Below are 19734 nucleotides of genomic sequence, written 5' to 3'. Positions count from 1 at the left end.
CCGTATTAGCTTTGAGGAAATATTTGATTGCAGCGGGGCTTAACGATGCCTCTGATGAAGTATTTCTATTTAGGCCTCTAAATTACTGTAAATCCAGTAATAGTTACAAGTTAAGACGTGGACAGTTGTCTTATACTAGATGTTTAGAATTATTGAGAGAGGCGTTGGCGAAAGTAGGGTTGAATCCAAAGAGTTTTGGCATGCATAGCCTCCGAAGTGGCGGAGCCACAGCAGCAGCGAACTTTGGTGTTCCAGACAGGTTGTTTAAGAAACATGGTAGGTGGAGGTCGGAGACTGCTAAGGATGGATATATTAAAGACAATATGAAGGATTGTCTTTCAATTTTTATGAATTTGGGGCTTTAGAATTATTTTTATACCGGGTAAATTAGCCTCAGCCTAGTATGATTATACGTATAACTTTGTTAAAGATGGATTGTAGGCGTTCGATGAGATTGTTGAATGAGACATGTATTATTATCATTATACATTTAAAGTTGGTTAAATTGAAATGATTGCGTCGTGTAACTCATTTTCTTGTTTACCCGTTCTTTGATTGACTGAGAGGGGGAGCTATAAGTTTAGCTTGTCTTGCCGTCGAAGCTTGGTGCTCCCCTCGAAACAGGTATGTTTTTTGGAAAGTATATAAATGTTTCTATTTCAGGTGTTGATGTTGTTGCACTGGTTGTGCTTAAGGATAGTGAGGCGTGACTGAAAATAATTTATTCACGATTGAGAGTCGAATTAGGGAATAAATACATTTTCTTTTCTTAGCAGAAGTATCCGATTAGCATAACAATGCTTGCGTGAGGAGTGTCTGAATTCCTAAACGATTCGGAATTCACTGACCGAGTTCGACACAGCACAGTACGGACGTCTTATTCGGGATGGATATGTGGACGATTGACTGGATGCAAGAAGATAGAGCAAAGAGAATTCTGATGGATGAATAGGCCTTACAGCATGTACAGTACATTGATGAGTTCTTCGAGATCTGAACTCAGAGGGAGGCCTCAGTACATTCGTCAGTAAGTACCGTTCGTGCTGTCTTGCCGTCGAAGCTTGGTGCTCCCCTCGAAACAGGTATGTTTTTTGGAAAGTATATAAATGTTTCTATTTCAGGTGTTGATGTTGTTGCACTGGTTGTGCTTAAGGATAGTGAGGCGTGACTGAAAATAATTTATTCACGATTGAGAGTCGAATTAGGGAATAACTACTTAGGCCTACATGACCAATGGCCCAGTCACATTTCCCTTACAGCGGGTCAAACACATCCGTTAAGACTTTTTTGTACCATCTACACATTAATAAAACGGCTGTTTTCGACTCGCCATACGCCGCGGTAGGGGAAATGTGACTGCAGCATCAGGAACATGAAAAGTGCCTTTCGCATTATCATGCGAGAGTGAAAGCAAGAAAAGAATGAAAGAAAGGAAGAAATATGGAATGACAGAAAGAATGAAAAGAGAAGAGGAGAGGAAGGGAACCAAAAAATATAAGGAAAGAAAGAAGAAAGGAAATAAAAGGAAAGTAAGAAAAGGAAGGAAGGGAAGAAAAAAAATGAACAGAGAGAGAGAAAGGATCAGGAAAGAAAGCTAGGAAAGATTTGAAATAAGATAGAACGAAAAAAAGCAAGCAGGAAGGATAGAAGAAAGGATGAAGAAAAAAGATAGAAAAGAGAGAAAATGAACGAAAGAAAGCAATAAAGATAGAAATGAAGAAAGGATTAAAGAGGAAAAAAATTAACCTTCAAGCAAACAAAACAAATGTAATCATCTAACAAAAAATCTTACAGATATTTGTCTTTTTTATGATATATTTAAAAATTGTTAGAAAACTAAAATGTTTTAGAAACAAATAAAATTTGAAGGTGAAACATTGTCAAACTTTAATAAAATGAACATCGCGGCATCACACCATCTCTATCTCTATTTGTCTTGTCTTCTTGTTATTGGTGCGAACACGAAAAGACTCATTTTCACTCAAAACAAAAGCTGAAACAACTAGATCGATCTAGTAATGAAAACTCGATAACTTGCTTCTACGACTACATCACCAAATCATTAATCTGAGGATCCATATATGTTTAAATTTCCTGCCGATTTTGTGATTATTTTGTTGGAAATACTGTTAATCATGTGAGATTGTTCACTTAAATTTGATTCAGAGTTTGCAAATCTCCTCCGATCATGCAAGCCTGCCACACACCACACAGGCAGGCAGGCCAAGCCACGTGCGGCAGCTGGTACAAGTACACTGTATGCTAACTTTGCGTGTGTGTGTGTGTGTCTGTGTCTGTGTGTAGATCCCAGAAAATCACGGAAAATGACTTGCAGTTTGAATTGATCTGAGTTATTTTTTAACTTTGTTTTTTTTCTCTCTCTCTCTTCTGTATTTTTGCGTGAAATATGGGAAAACTTTGTAAACTTTAAGCATAATTACTTAATAGCGATTTGCATGAAAAAAATTACGATACAATTTTGTAGATTACTTCCCTGACAACCTGCGTGCCAATATTCGGCGGGAGAAATTTTGCATTTTTTTAGTAAATAGGGCAAATTTAAGCTCTTTAACTATACATTCGACTTTGAATGATTTATTGTTCTCCATCATAAAAGACCACAAATAGTAGAGGGGGATTTGATATTATGCCCCCCTTTCCAAAAAGTGAGGGACACGTCCCCCTCGGGTTCCCGCCCATGAAGAAGGGAAAATAAGAGTAAAGAATAAAGTATTCAAAGAAGTTTCAATCCAATTCAATTACATTTTATTTTCATCTGATTGACATTTTATCAAATTCCACATGAAATATAAAAAATGTTGAAATAAAACAATTAATGTAGTAGGCCTATACAATATGTAAATAAGATTTATGAAAGAAGGCGTAACCCCCCCCCCCCCCCGAAAGTAAAATAAAAAATTGTTTACATGAATGAAATGAGAATTATTATTAAATATTACCCATGAAAACTAGAGCTTATTTCCAAAAGGAGTTCTTCAGAAAATCTGAAGTTGGCAGAAAAATTGCAAATATATATTCTACGTCTTCTAGTCACTTTTTCTCAATGCATATCACACATTTTCACATTTCTTTTTGCCATTTTATGCAATGCACTTCGTACTACCCATTCGCCCTTTTCTTTTTTTTCTAACTTTTTTGCTGTTTCATGCTCTCACCTCTTACTACTCAGCTGCCCTTTTCTCTCCGTTGTCCCGCCACTTTCTCTCCCTTTCATGCAATGCACTCCCTGGGACCCATTCACAATTTTCTCTCCGTTTATGCACTGCACGCCTTATACCCATTCGCCCTTTTGTCTCCGTTTTCTCGCCCTTTTTTCTCCGTTTTATGCAACGCGCGCCTTACTACCCATTCGCCCTTTTGTCTCCGTTTTCTCGCCCTTTTCTCTCCGTTTATTAGCCGTTTTCTTTCAGTATCTTCACTCCTCTAACAGGATCCTCGTCCTTATCATTCGCCGTTTTCTCGCCGTTTTCATGGGGAAATCAATAGCTCCGCTAATATTAAACAATCATGGCACTCCATAATAATTCAAGATTTATGTAAGAAACCTAATGTAGCCGTTTTTTGGCCGTTTTTTCTCCAAAAATTCTCCCTTTCTTCGCCCTTTTCTAGCCGTTTTCAAAACGGCGAAAAAACTGCAACTTTGAATTTCCCATAGGTTATAACACACAAAACGGCGAAAAAAGGGCGAAAAAACTGCAGTGGCTCACTGTGTATGCCACAATCATGTTACCCGAGTCTCTTCCAGATTATTTTTTAAATGAATAATTTGTATCACTCATATCAAAATAGATTGTTAACAGTTACCATCCTCCTTTGCCATACATGCATAGCTTTACATGACGAAAGAGCTCCGTTTGATAACACTATACCCCTCTTCTCCAAGTACGAAAACCCTACTGCCCCAGGCATGCAATGTAAGTATCAAAACACCTGTTTCTTGACCTCGGTCCGAAGATAACACAACAGCCCGAGTGTGGTCCGGGAAAACATGTCGCCATTTTTTATTCACTTACTTTCCTTATTTCGAGGTTGATTTTCTTTGTTCGAAATTGAAAATGGGCTAGCATTGAATTTCTGAATACAATATGCCTTTGAAAACGTGATTAAATATCGAATACAATAATTTAATTCCGAAGGTCCTTCTACAGGCAGAGAAGACTTACGTAATAGCACAGCTGTTGTTATCATTTCGTCCTTGGCTCAACGCTCATAATCTGGCCTGTGGGGATTACCTGGGGATTACCTGGCCAAGTGGGGTTGATCAGGCGGGTGTTTCATAAAGCTGTTCGTAAGTTAAGAGCGACTGGTGATCATGTCTTGCGGTAAATGGTACAATTGGCGATGATCACCAGTCGTTGTTAAAGTCGCTCTTGACTTACAAACAGCTTTATGAAACGACCCCCAGGGCTTGGAAATGATGTTTTAGATTTTCAAACGCAAAATGGGGTGAAATACCGCAGTTTGCAATCCGAACTGCGGTCCGTTCCCAAACGGGGGTAAGACGTAATGTAAACTAGACGATCTGTTTCTATTTTGGACCACTCTTTTGGAACTCATAACCTAATTCTGTTAAATTATCTATATCTCTAAATCAGTTTAAGCGTGCATGTTTCCGAAACAAAGCGCTTCTAAACACGGCTTTCCATGTATTTTAATGATTTGTTTTCACCCCATCTCTCTCTCTATTTCTTAGACTTATTTTTAATGTTATGATTATATTGTTATTGTTCATTTCACATGTATTAATGATTTATTGTTACAATGGGGCCAATTTATACAAGCAGTTGTGCTTTCTTTGACCCCTGCACATGTAATATATCTCTTTTTAAAATGTCAATGATTTGTCATATATTTTTAGCTGTGGAAATAAATTTGAATTTGAGATACATGTACATGTAATGTAGATGCATATTGACAACTTGCCAAATCTGATTATATCACTCTGTTATGTATCACCATCATGCTAATCAGTGAGCGAACACACACAATACTTCTTTAGAAATGCATCCAACGCACATCCACAATGCATTTGGCTTTGCCTTGAGACATGTAGTCTGCAGGCACAGACCCTGATTGAAACTTTGATCAACAAGTGGGTCTCTTCGCACAGGACTAGCACATGTAAAACTGGCGCAAACATTCACTGCTGAATACTTCGCACCGCTAAAACAACAATAAATAATATGCTGTATATGTACGAAGGTCTTCTTTACACATGTCATTGTAAACTGCACACTCAGACCGGTTAACTCAAGTGAAGGGTTTGCGCAGCAGACTACATAGAGATAGCCCTAGATAGAGTACGATTACAAAACAAGGAATCGGTGGTTAATCCCAATACAATAATATGCTTTTCACACTGCACTTTTTGTCCTAAATTGGTGGGGCTAAGGGGGGGTCTTAGCCCCACCAATTTCCCGGGGTTAAGCTTAGCCCACTTCTTTTCACACTACGTTTTAGCAAAGTGGGCTAGCACGGTAAATAGTACGGTACTATCTGGCCCTGCAAAAGAGCAGGGTTAGCCGGCTTATTTGCGGTGCTAAGAGATGCAGTGTGAAACGAAACAGGGCTAAGCAAAAGCGGGGCTAAGCATTAGCCAATCACAGAAGTCGAAATTGCACGTTAATCGCGCTCTGCATGGTAAAATCATCAATATTTATGAGCTGTGTGATTGCCCGGGGTTAAGGCGTTAACCCCGGCTAAGCAATAGTACGGGGTTAACAAAGACAGTGTGAATCGAAAAAAAGATAGTATGGGGTGAAGGATAGTCCGGGATTAAGGATAGTATGGGGTTAATGAAATGCAGTGTGAAAAGCATATAAGTAATAAAAGCAGAATTCATATATGGTAATAACTGGTGCTACCCCAAGAAGGGTGGGGGAGTTACACCTTTCATGATGTAAACAAGGAAAAAGAAAATGATGTAATTCAGCAATCCCTCGTCATATTGACCAAGTTGAGATCTCATGTAAGCTAAATCGTTAATTTAATGAGACAAATATAGAAGAGAAATCTGAGGCTACATGGCAGCACAATGTATAACATAGAGTAAGGTTGCCGAGGCAGGTGGGGGAGGGGCAACAGGAGGAAGTTTTTCAAGGTTTTTCTTATCAAAATTTCTTGCAATATTCTATTCCCACAAATGTGAAGAACATGATCTGAAGATATGAACTTCATAGCATTTGTTTAATATAGATAGATCCAATTTAACATGCATAATAGTTGGAAACCTATGTATTGATGTATTACTGATTTATACGACATACAGTTATGAGTGTTTTTGTTTATGTTATCATTGTATATATTTTAAGACAAAATATTCATGCCATATGAATGAAGTTTGTTAATAATAAATTCAAAATTCATGCAAATTTGTACAAAGGGATTATTTTGAGAAAATCAAGATTGAAATTTGTTATTTTATTGTCTACATGTATGTAACCATTGACCACTACAGTATATTTTTTTATTAAATACTGATGAATTTTGCCCGATTTGACCCTGTATCCAAAAGTACATCGCCTAACAAGCGATCATAATAGTGCTTTCTCCCACCCCTCCCCCCCCCCAGGATACATGGCACAATACATGTAACCTCATTCCTGATTTTAGTACAATGTATGTAGCTAAAAAGCTGTTCAGTGCTGCATGAATGATTGACAGTAATCCTGCCACCCCCCCCCCCCCTCCATTCATCATGCCTGGGTTGACTGCAGTACAATGTGGATAATTTATTGTGGAAGACGGAGTCAAAACCACTAGACCATGTCAATGTTCCATATTACACCTATGTAACTTTACTGTTCCAGACATTAAGGCCCGTATTCTGAAGTCGGGTTTAAGTTAAACTCAGGTTTAAAGTTGTGGTTTAAGTATGGATGGCAAATTGTTACCTAAATCAATAACAGTAGAGATATCATATTTTAGCTAATTTGGTTCTTAAATCATTCATAATTATCCAGGAAGTATAAATAGATGATGTCTTCACCATCAATGAATCAGGAAAGAGCAGAATAAACATATAAAGAAATGTACAACTTAATAAAAAATTTGACACTTTTGGCTTCCCATACTTAAACCACAACTTTAAACCTGAGTTTAAGTTAAACCCGACTTCAGAATACGGGCCTAAGGCTATATTGTACGCATGATAGAAGCAGATCTGCTTTTTTGTTGTTGTTAGAATATGCTCTTCCTTTCTCAACAACATCCCTGTATGGTGGCAAGCTTGATATACCCTTCCCATAACAGTATGTTTTGCCATTCCTAAATAAAAGCCGATAATGTTGAAGGAAATTACTACACACTCTAAATTGGCAATGCAATGAAAATAACAAATTCATCGGTTAAAAATGCAAATTGGTAACTTTTCAATATGAATCAATTCTATTGATTCATCATAAATTTAGAAATATGTTCTATCCATACTTTATTTTAATTTTTTTTTATGAAAACGAAAAGAACATGTTTGATTGTTGCCAATTTGGGGAGCAAAAAAGGGACTCATTTTGAACTTGTTCCTTTAAGGCTTCAACCGAGACTCAACCCATTACAGGATGGGTGACAGAAAAAGTGTTGCTGAAAATGTCACTCTAGAGAGCTCTACAGCATTAGGTGGGCATTCGATATTTAAGCTGATTGTAATTTACCAGTGACTTTCTGGTTATCATTTCTTGTGGTAAATAATACACACCAGACTCCCATAGGGCTTTGGCGTTGATTTAGTTCCTGAGAAAGGGTCAACAATCGTTCATAAAGTCGCTTGTAACTTAAGAACAGCTTTATGCAACACCTTATAACAACAATAGGCATTTATATACAGGGGTGTGAGTGGTCACAAATAAAAAGATCTGAAAAAAGCTGAAGAGTGTTGAAAAAGTCTGAAATAGAAAGAGCTCCCATACTTTTTGTACAGAGGAAGACCCAAAATAAGCTGAAATTAAGCTGGAAAAAAAAATCTGAAATCAGATAAAAATCTGAACTCTCACACCCCTGTATATAGCGCCATCTATCTAGAAATATTCTATTCCGAGGTGCATTGTTATTATTATCATTACCCCGGCTTTAGCTCGAGCTGCATTTTGGCACTCATGCATTCAAGGAATTGATCCTGCCTGGTACCCATTTACCTCACCTGGGTTGAGTGCAGCACAATGTGGATAAATTTCTTGCTGAAGGAAATTACGCCATGGCTGGGATTCTAACCCACGGCCCTCTGTTTCAAAGTCGGAAGACTAATCCACTGGGCCACAATCAAAAGTCCTCACGAGTAAATGCAAAAAATTTAGTGTCTCACCTCAAAGGCTCTTTCCAAGGTTATAGGACCTGGCTCAACTTCTAGATATTCATAATTGTGATAGAAATTGTACATTTGCTGCGTTGTTCTGTTTACAGCTGTCAGAAATAAAACATAATAAACAATATCAGAACAGGAATGCAAAGGTTGCACATCATTATTCAATACATCCATAACTGCTCAAGCCAAACAACGTATCAACATACATGTACCATTTATGATATCACATCATATGTCACTGGGAAGTTAAAATTTTGTCTGTCAAAACAATTATTTTTTTTAATTATAAAATATTACAATGTCATGTGGAACCATTTTTTACCTAGAAAGAGTTATACATGTTCATGTAGACAAAAGGAGACTGTTTTCAGACAATATGAAGTTGCAAACATTACCATTTCTACAATACATTTTATTTTTAGCTGCCCTCATTTTTTTAGATATGTGTCAACAACACAGGGACAAATAATAGCTTTATGCAGGCAGAGTCATTTCAAATTTTTATTTAGAAAAATAACAAGCTTGTTACAAGCGACTAAAATTAACTGAGGGAGGGGGGAAGCAAATAACCTTCCCAAAAGTTTAGTTAAATTTCATGTTTCATGTTTCACATGAACTCAAGTCAAATATTAAATGGATGATTGCTCTACAATATTGTTTGCTAGGGCTTACACAACATGAATAAACGATTGCATCTCTCCACCTAGGTGTACTGTATTAAATACAAATTTGATGTACAGACATCAAATTTACCTGATCCATTAATTGTTGCTCTTAGAGGAATGGCATTAGCCCCCGATTGAAGATGAAAACTGGCATTGGAGAAGTAGAAATCAAGTCGGAACGTAATATTGGCCCCGGGGGCATAGACGCAACGCTGCCAGTGGTTAGCCTGAATGCCCCGCACCGTCGTCATGCCCATGTAGGTTTCGTTGTATTCCTCGCCAAACCTGAAGACAGCGTTGGTGCCGTTGATATGGCCACTCCCGTTCTCAACGTGGAAGCCAAACAAGCTGAAGCGAGAAAAGCCGCTGACCCTGCAGCTGGAAGTACCTGCCAGAGACAAGGAGAGAGATGCAACTTTAATATGCAGTGCTTAGAAACATCTGTATTTAGCGCATGCTGCATATTATTATGATCATTGTTATCAATATATAAGCTGATATCTTAAGCTATTTTTACAGACCTGCCAACCTCTGGGAATGAAAAACTGTATTCTGTGATAAAAAAAACTGTATTTTTCCCCAAAAAAGTGTATTTTATAATAAAATGCTTGGCGCGCTCGCTCATCGTGGCGCTCAAGCTGCATGCAAGCTAAAATGCGCACTGCTCTTGCAGATGAAAAAAAAAACATTAAAACATGTGTATATATATCTTCACCCTGGTTTGAACAAAATGATTGAAAAAAAAAAGTTACCTGAAATTACATTGATCTAATAACCATATTTGCGCACGTTTTATGAAATAGAGACATAAAGAGATTATTTTTCTCAATAAATTACGATTTTAGTTTTAAAAAAATATATATATATATTTTTTTATTTACTTTTTTTTACAAAAAATGTATTTTTCAAAGAAAAAACGTACTGCCGTATTTTGGTTGCAAAAACGTACTAAATACGGCTATAACGTACTGGTTGGCAGGTCTGTTTTTAGTACCACAATCTACATCCTACACCTTTCTCACTATTGAACCTTATTACTGAAAATGTTTCACAAAACTTTAAGCCTGATTAAATATCGGTGACACGACATTTGCTCCTGCGACAATTGCTCCGGGCTTAATTTTGTCTAAGATGTAGGGTTAGGGTCGCAATAGGGTTTTATATTAGGTTTAGGATAGGGTAGTGACATTAAACCCAGGGTTGAAGTTGCTCATTCCATTTTTGCGCGGAATCAAGAGCAGAGCAATTGTCGCCGGAGCAATTGTCGCCAGAACAAATGTCATGGAACCTAATTATCGTCTATAAATTACCAGTTTAAGCAGTCAGACCGCAGCTCGCGCGATAATGAGCATATTGACGGAGATTTATTCAGCGGCCCTCTAGCGGTCTCCGAAGAAAAACGTGCGATCAATTTGGCTTGATTTTCCCACTGAATTGGAGGGGCTGAAGTTATAGCTCTGTACTGGTCGCTAACTTCAGTTTACGTCGAAACGAATTGTGGTAAGTTATTCTCAATACCTTCATCTACATTTTGGTATATAATTTTCCATATTTCGATATTTTCAACCTACCATTTTTACCTCTTTAATTGATGCTTATTTTAGTAATATTTTAACTGCGATTTTGTAGTCGGAATTTCACTTTTGGTTCCTGACTTTGCTACATAACCAAATTGTTTCGATCGGGGTTTTTTAGAAAGAAGAAAAGTCACTGTTCAAAATATGTCAGAACCAACTTGACGCAAACTCACCTTATATTTTTATTTTAGAGAAAATGATACCCTAAAAATCAAGAAATTTACGTTTTACCCGGAAGTAACCTTCTCGTTCACTCCACGATGGCGCGAAATAATGCCAAAATTACGTTCGTCGCGGGTTGGTAGAATTTCGCCTTTGGTCCCATACATTGAAACTTCTGTAATGATGGCAGATGGCTCGCATTGACTGTGGACGGGGGACTTGTTTTTTTTTTAATTAAGACTTAATATAAACGAAGCTTAATAAGTAGATCCCTTCTAAAGTTTTATTCAATGATTATCAGGTTTCCGAATTCCATCAAGTTTTTATAGATTGAGATATTTCTTGATTTATGTTGAAAATTGTTAACCTTTTTTTGTTAATTAGTCGAAGTTGAGGCTTGAGCCCATTGATGATTTTTGCCCCTGGCTGCGGTTAAGAATTAAATGATGATTAGCTCAGACAGTCTACTCTAGAGACTATAAACAGTTTAAAGTCAAAGTAAAAAGTCTGGTACTACCGTACTCAGTAGTATTTATAAAACATTTTGTTCAAATAAAAAAAACTGTGGCTGTCACAGACAGTACTTAGTTAGTCTCTTAATTGACTTACATGTAACATAATTCATACTTTGAATAATTTAGACTATTTCTCTCTTTTTGTCTCTTCTACACACAGATCTGCATACTTGCTGACTCTGGTCTCTGCTTGCTACTTCATTCTGGGAGATTCCATCATGTACTATAATAGTCAGACCATGATTTGGACAAAGCCCTTTTTTCGTTTGCAAATTTTGGACTGATAATGATACAACAGAAAATTGATCTTTATCGATATTGGAAACAAAAAATTAGAGCACAGTTTTGGGGAGGACTAAGAATACTGACTTGGACAGGAATACAGCTTGACAAAAATAAAAATTCACAATTCAAAACCAAAGAACATTTTTAATGCATTGCAAGAAACTTTCTACTCAATCACACATTCCAAAATTAAGGGTAAGTCCTTTGATAAAACACAAACATGCAGTTGATTTGCAATTGAACATAAGTTTCTTGCAATGCCCCATAATTATATTTTGTTCTCAAGCAACTCTGTTATATGTTATCTAATGTGCTGAAGGTTAAGTGCCATGTATGTTCACAATTTATTGTATTTGAATGTGGTTACGCCTTGTTTTTGTTTTCCACAGTAATTATTGCATATATGAACAGAAGTGAAATATTTGTTGTGAAGCACTGTATGAATGTTGTGTGATCATGGAGCTATGGTGTGATGGTATTATAATTAATTCATAATTTTTGTTATAAGACTGTAAACCTGGTGGATGTGAGGGAGTGGCCTGGATGAAAGGAAAGTGAGCATGTGTCCAATTACTGATTTGCATGTTAAGACAATTTTGTTCGTGGATAAATATTAATGTGTATTCCCTATTCCAAGCAAAGAGTAAAGGAGAAGTCCACACCACCAAAAAATTAATTTGAATTTAAAGAAAAATAAAGTATTGCAGAAAATTTCATAAAAACTATGATTCAAAATTCAAAAAATTACTATTTTGACATTGAGAAATTTGCCTAATTTTATAAAACAATTATATGCTCATCTTGGTCAATGTGCAAATTACAGAACCGATTATGTCACACGCACTCTAATTTCTTGTGTATTTTTTTGTTTGATACATGTACATGACATGTATATTTTATTTTAATTTTCATTAACAAATTTTAAGAGGGATTTTAATTCCTCCATTAACATTCATAGTTTCCATAAATGTAACCTATTGTGATTCGAGAAAGATTTTTTAGATCAAATTTGCTAAAATTTATATAATAAAAATGCAACAAAAATTTAAAAAGTAATGTGATGTGAGTGACATAATCAACTCTATTTGCATACCATTGTTTTGTGTATATAACTGTTTTGTGTTAAAACAAGGACGTTTCTGTATTTATTCAAATACTTTTTTGTTGATGTGCACTTGACCTTTAACTCACTTCCCTTCCCACCCCTGCCCAAATAAGTGTAATCAAGAACTTGAAAATCAAAAGCAGTGATTAAGAAGAAGTAAGAATTAATCATAGAGCTATTAATAGGTCCATGATTTAATAAATACAGGCCTAAATAGAACTTCATATGAAAGTAAAAAGAGAATAAAGCTGGGTAGGAACGATGAAGGAATATGATTTAAAGAAAAAGCATAAACATATCCCCATCAACCCCCCCCCCAAAAAAAAAAAAAAAAAAAAAAAACAGTCCGGCGGGTTCGAACCAGGGTCCTTGCACACGTCAAAACATAGCGCTTACGCAATTCGCCATCGATCTCTTTCGTACTACTTCCGGGTTTTTTAAGCTATATAATATGTTGTAAGTCTGTGCGCCGCTGTTGACCAATCAGAACGCGTCGGCAATTCTACTGCAATTCCAATCATTTCGCGATGGACATTGCCGTGGTTTTTTGTGGTTCCTGACTTTGCTACATCATGAAATTTCATAATTCTTTTTCAGTCGTAAAGAAGAATGTCTACGCTTTATATTGATTATAATATCAATTTGACGCAAGTGTGATTTCGATGCAAAAATGCGCTCTGTTTATTCACATATTTTTCTTGAAAAAAATCATTTTTTCTAAGCTAAATATCGGTCTTCAAAATACATTAAATGTGCATTTTATTTAGCTGATCAGAAATTTCAAAGTTTTATCTATAAAATAAGACCAATTTTGTGACGAATAAACGATTCTAAGAGCAAAAAACACCGATCGGAAAGTTCGTCTTCACAGCTCATTACGTATGCATAACCACGGACGGCTATGCATACCGCTGAATAAAATAGAGCACTTTCGGACGGGCTGCGGACTGACTGTAAGGGTCTTCTCTCTGAAGCCTTTAAAAAAGGCAATTTTGGGCATTATCTCACAAATTTAATGATGGGATATCTGAAAGCTTACAAAGATTATATCCTGAAATTTGAAGCCTATTCCTTGCTTGGGAAGAGGTTAACCCGTTGACAACTGGAGCCATGTAATACCTGTACAAAGTCTATGCGAATGACAGAATTAAGCATTCAACAGGTTAAGAAAAAAATGCTGACATTTCTTTTGATTGAGCACCAAATCAAAATAAAGTTCAAAGTAAACTCATGAAGTTATACCCCCAGGCCCCCAAAACACAAATGTCTATTTTGTGTACTCCACTTCATAACTGTGAGGGAATTCAATAGTGAAATGCACTAATAGGGGATACTCAAAATAAGCATTCACGTATAAAGCTCTCCATGATAAAAAATTTACAATTGAAGGCAATGACCCAATCCTGAAAATTTGAATGACATCTTAAATCATGATTCACACGAATGAAGATATTAATTTGCTGTTTTATCGGGTACACAGAAATTTAAATGCTGATTTTTTTTCTGATTTACTATACAGATAATGGAGAGAAGACTTTCAAAGGGGGATTAATCCTAGAGCTACACAATTAAATTTCCTGGTTCAATGGTCAAGGGAAATGTATTCAGGGGGAATCTAAAGGGAGGACATGTGCTCTCAAGACACAAGCAAATTGAACTATACATGTATCTGGGCTCTTGGAGGTATACCCTTTAAATGCCTGAAACTGATCCACTTTTCACTCTACATTACCCTACACTAACCTGTAGCGTCATCTGTTGTGACTAGTAGAGTCTGGTTGCGAGCATAGTCGTAGGTGGTGTAATGTGTCTGTCCCCTGGACTTCGAGACGGACGCGCCGCGATTGTTGATTTCATCGTAGAACTCCTCGAGGATGAAGGAGTAGTGCCGGTTCGTGATGGTTGCTTCCACCTTGAGCCGATACTGCGAGGGGAGGGTGGGCAGCGGAGGGCCGTCGTAAGGGTAGGGCTGGTCCGAAGGATCGCAGACGCTCAGGTCGGGGGCCGCATCTACGACGGCGACGATCACCGTGATCAAGGTCACGAGGTGGAAGGTGAAGGATGCCATCATTCCTTGATGGGTGCCTGTCCGCACTTCAAATGGCTGTAAAGAAAAGATGCATGTGCATAGATATATACTACAAGGTCTTGTCTTACAAAGAGTTACGATTGATCCAATCAACCTGAACTACATGTATATGGAAATCCATCATTGTCATATTTTTTCTACCGTACAGGAATTCTTTGGAAACAAAGAGAGGCACACTAAATTTTCAAGAAAAAGAGAAGAATGTTTGAATATGGGCGATTCCAAGCAAAAGCAGACATTTTCCAAAAAATTATATTGGCTCTATTTCAAATCTGGATCAAAATTTTTTATACAACTCATACAAAGATTCTTGTATTTTGATTGCTTGAAAGCCATTCAATATATGATCCATTTTGTGTTGCATGCAAATTTTATTTTCCATTGCACGGCGACCATGCATTTTTTAATTTTCCATGGCATGGTTGAGCTTTCTCCTTCAGTGTGTACCACTAACCATGTGTGTGTACGTACATTTTGTATGTGTGTGTGTTTGCGCGCATCGAAGTAAGCGCATCAACAAGGCTGACTGTGCGCACTCATTTATTCATGAATCAAAGTGCGTCACAAAAGAACAAAAACAATTACCGGTAACTGCTTTCATACACCGAGAAAATAAAAATATTTTCAGAGAAAATGAATTATCAGACAAATATGTCAATTCCATCTGCTTTTGTTGATTTTTTCTTCTCTATTGTCAAATAACAAAATCTAGAAAATTTGTTGTATAAACCAAATGATGCATGTCTTCATTCATCCATTATGCGACTTACCACTCTCGTTGAGGCTCTGTTCACCCCATTGCACTCAACCTAATGGCTTCGTGCAATGGATTGAACAGAGCCTCAACTCGCACGAGGATAGATCGCCTAATGAACTCGTGTGCATGCATCATTTGTATACTATCAAAACTCAAATGGAATTTCAAAATACAAAAGGGGAACATAATTAGCCACATTATGCACCTCCTTACAGGAGAATCCAAACCATACATAAAATTATACACATTGGACTCCATATATTTTTTTATACTTAATTTCAATTTAACAGAAAACTATTTTGTTTTGTAAAATTTTATTTTGTGTAATTTGAAGGGCATCATTTTTCATCATATTTAAAGCAAATTTTCATGATATAAGTTCCGGGAAGGGACATAAAATGTCAAAATTGTGGTGCCGGACTAAAACTAAAGTGTAATGCGACTGACTGGAATTTTTTATATCAAAAAAACTCGAAGTTGCTTCCCAATTCAAGTGTCATGTTTTGCAGGTATTGAAACTGGTAAAGTGCTTTGATTTGATATAACTATTAAAAAGTAATCAGTCACTTTTTTCCATGTCCTTTTGTGTAATGCGACTTACCGTGGAATCGCCCACATACATTATATCTAGAAAATATCTTGCAGATGTTGATGTTGCTGGCTTTTCACAATTGTGGTTGATCACAACTCTTTGTAAGATGGGAACCCGATTGTGCAAATTAATAGTGCCTAAATATCGGACACTTAAGCATAATTGGACCAAAACAAAAATACAATCATTGAATCAAATAAAGATCATGTTTATTTCTGTAGTACAAATGTTGAATATCAATGTCATAAAAAAATAGAATAAAAAAAATTATGGTAAACGGAAATTATTTACTTACTACCAGAAGCTTTTTTTTTGCCAAATATCGGACGCATAGAGTTGTGCGCCGCAATAAATTTTGACGATTTAAGTCGCACTCTAGACCAGAAAATAATTGCTTAATAGTTGATAAAATCATTTATTTATTCTAGCTGCGCAAATGCCGATTTTAATTATTTCTATCAATAATTTTGATATAGAAATCGGTAAATGATAATTTACTTGCCAATCAGACCTCTATCGGCTCCGAACATCGGACGTGTTCGCTCAGTTGCGCGCGACTTCGTTCTGAAAATGAGCACGCGCGCGTCAACAGCACGCATTTCCAATGCAATCGGCCGATATGTCCAATGTTTGGGATTGTGCCATATTTAGAAGGGGGTCGAATTTCCCGCCGTAAGGAACCCACGCGGAGGCCATTGCAGATTTTTTTTTTGCGATAGATTGAACATGTGCGATCTTGGCAGCAGTATTTCCGGTGGATATCACTTTCCCCTTACAAGATTTTTTTGGGGTCATCGATCTTTTGGAGTCCATTATATTAGCGAGGGTCATACTCATAAGAATCTCTGGAAGTCAAATCATGGATTTTTATTTTTACCCTGGCCTGGATTTTGAGCAGTAACCCCGGGGGGGCCACTTACATTGATGAGTGGATACCATGGCATGTGCGACCAAAAAAAACACGTAAAAAGGATGTCTTTTTCAAGATAGGGCACGTTACGTACTAGACAGGAATAACCGTCGTTTCTGGGGATTTATTCAACAATTTCTGACATTTTACTGTAATCCCCATTTACCGACGGTAGGGTGTACGTGTGGGCTCGCATGTGTTCTCATTCCCTCCCTTTTGTCAATTCACAGTCCAAAGTTTGATGTAATTTTACACATCGAATTTACAATCTAAGGATGTATAAACAACAAACTTTTAATTGATGATATTCTAACATTTAAATACTTTAAACGATATAGATGAAAAAGGCATGAAAAATATACTTTACCGATGTTTAATTGGGTTGAACACGATAAAAATGGTCAAAATGGCAGCCAAACTATAAAATATTTACAAACGAACGTCAACAATCACGAATGTGATATCGATATTGCTTTCGATATTATACGATCTGCTCCATATGCGAACGAAACCGAAGATAAACGATACTAGTTATACTAGTACGAGTACTAGTTATAATCGCGATATATCGATTTGAGACATTAAGTTAATAACGACAATGACGTCATTCAAGATGGCAACTTGCAAGAAAAACCGTCAGGTCAGGTGAAAATGTCTTAGATGACAGATTTCTCAATCATCCAGAGGATTTTTTTTCAATAACTCCGGCCCAAGGTATGCAATTACTTAAGTTATATATATTTCCCTGATAATGGAAACCATGAAACTTTCAATTTTGCTTAAAAAACAGTTTTAAATCGCGATCTATAAAACGCTAGTTCACTATACGTTGGCTGTAGCTACGGGGCCCCATCCCCTGCAGTCTATGTATGGTGAGTGGAGCCAACGTAGTTCAGCGGAACAACCAAAATACAGAGACTGAAGCTTTTGGTCTAGTTACGTACGTAACGTGATTAGGGTGTCAAAAACACTAAAATAATGAAAAAAGGGTATCTATTTTCGCTAGGAAAGCTACGTGTTTAGGGTCAAATTTGCGAGAGTGTAAAAAAATGAAGAATGTTTTATAAAGGATGTACTTTTGCCCCAAAAGTCAACACTACGTGTTTAGAGTACGATTTGAGCGAGATGTGGGAGGTGGGGCTATACTCCTATAGGCCTATGTACTTAAACCCAATGATGACGTCCATGACATAACAATAAAAATATCGCTGTACTTGTTTAGGGGGTCAATTCAGGGAACTTGCCAAGAGTATCGTTTTGTTTTATTTTGAAAGGATTTATTTCCCAATTCATCATATTTGCAATTTTGTAATAATTTTTCTTTTTGAAAATTAATAATTATGCTTCAGTTTTTGTGACTAGTAAGGGTAAGGCTACGTCTCGTCTGCTCTTTTTACCGATAGTATCGATATTAAGGTATTCTAGTTAGGAAGCCTTTCGAGAAACAGGTTTAGTAAGATTGGAACTAACTCCGTGGTTGGTGGATAAAGATATGACCAACTTGTCCATGACCATCATGTGTTGAGAAACGGGCCCCAGGGCCAGGACGCCACCATCTAGCTCCGGCCTAGAGCCGGGCGGACAGCCCGCTGTCTCCCGCTGGCGCTGGTTGGGCTGAGCCCGAGGTCAGCTCAGTGAGTGGGGAGCGTGATCAGTGAATGAAAGTGACTGATGTTCGGGTAACATTTCTTCTGCTTTAGACATCAATGTATAGATTCTAATGGACATAAAATGCATGTTTTTCGTAAAAAGTGGTACGCTTACCTTAACAACAGCCACAGAAATGTTACGAAAATAAAGGAAAATGGGAAGCCTTCTCACCCAGGCCAGCAAGTCGCGACTTTCTTTTCCTTTGGTTTTTGTAATTTTTAATGAAACTTTTAAAACGCCATCTATCGGCAGGGTCTAGACAGCTTCTGATTGGCTGAAAGTTTCACGATACTTGTAATTAAATTATGCCGACGTCATGACAAGTGGAAAACTTGATTGAAAATTCAACTAATATTCAAAATTGTGCACTTTCACTTCGAGACTCGGGTTCAGGCACCATCTAGAGCTGTAAAGAAAAAGGTTTGTCATATCTATATACTTACTTAGCCATTAGCAGATGCTCCTTTTTAATTTTATTTGAATCCCACTCTTTTGACTGATCGTTTGCAATTTGCAGCCTTTCTCATCAAAATCACCGAAAACGAAAGGCGAAACGTGTGTAAAGTGAATGGGTGCGCAGACAACAGGGGCACATTTTTGTTCAATCTGAAAAAGAATGGCCGATCGAGGTTTTTTCAAGAAAATCATATATTTCTTTCCAAACTTCATGGGAATTTTGGCACAATTACTCCTAAGAATGTAACAAACATTATCACCTGAATTTTTTGTGAATTAGATAATCTAATAGTCCCTAAATTCATGTGTAATCTAGGCCTAAACCGAAAACTTTAACGTTAGAGAGTTCTACGAATCTACGATAGTATTAGTAGGAATCTAGGATGGGGGGTCGGGTGTCCGGACACTTTATATTTTTGAACAGGGGCGTAGACAACGGGGGGGATGAGGGGGATGCATCCCCCCCACCTCACAAGGTGGGGGGGATGGCATGTACAATCATCCCCCCAGGTTTTGGGGAAAGATATTTGGTTACTTAATAAGTCATAATGATGATAATAATAGTAATAATAATGATAACAATTATAATATTAATAATAATAATAATTATGATGATGATAATAATCCTCATCATTATTGTAATTGTGTTTATTG

General features: G+C 37.0%; 1 protein-coding gene across 1 annotated transcript; it reads right to left on the bottom strand.

The window, feature by feature from the left end:
* Positions 1–8305: 8305 nt before the first annotated feature.
* Positions 8306–18823, bottom strand: LOC135155261 (uncharacterized). Its single transcript, XM_064104187.1, has 4 exons — positions 18739–18823; positions 14370–14730; positions 9071–9370; positions 8306–8415 (listed from the first exon to the last, which is right to left on the bottom strand). The coding sequence occupies exons 2-4, from the start codon at positions 14695–14697 to the stop codon at positions 8306–8308; spliced, it is 738 nt and encodes a 245-aa protein (XP_063960257.1). The 5' UTR covers positions 14698–14730; positions 18739–18823.
* Between the last annotated feature and the right edge of the window lie 911 nt (positions 18824–19734).

This window comes from Lytechinus pictus, chromosome 8 (assembly GCF_037042905.1).
Source record: "Lytechinus pictus isolate F3 Inbred chromosome 8, Lp3.0, whole genome shotgun sequence".
Classification (NCBI taxonomy): domain Eukaryota; kingdom Metazoa; phylum Echinodermata; class Echinoidea; order Temnopleuroida; family Toxopneustidae; genus Lytechinus; species Lytechinus pictus.
Note: the sequence above shows the minus strand (reverse complement) of the source record. Positions and strands in the feature narration are given on the sequence as shown.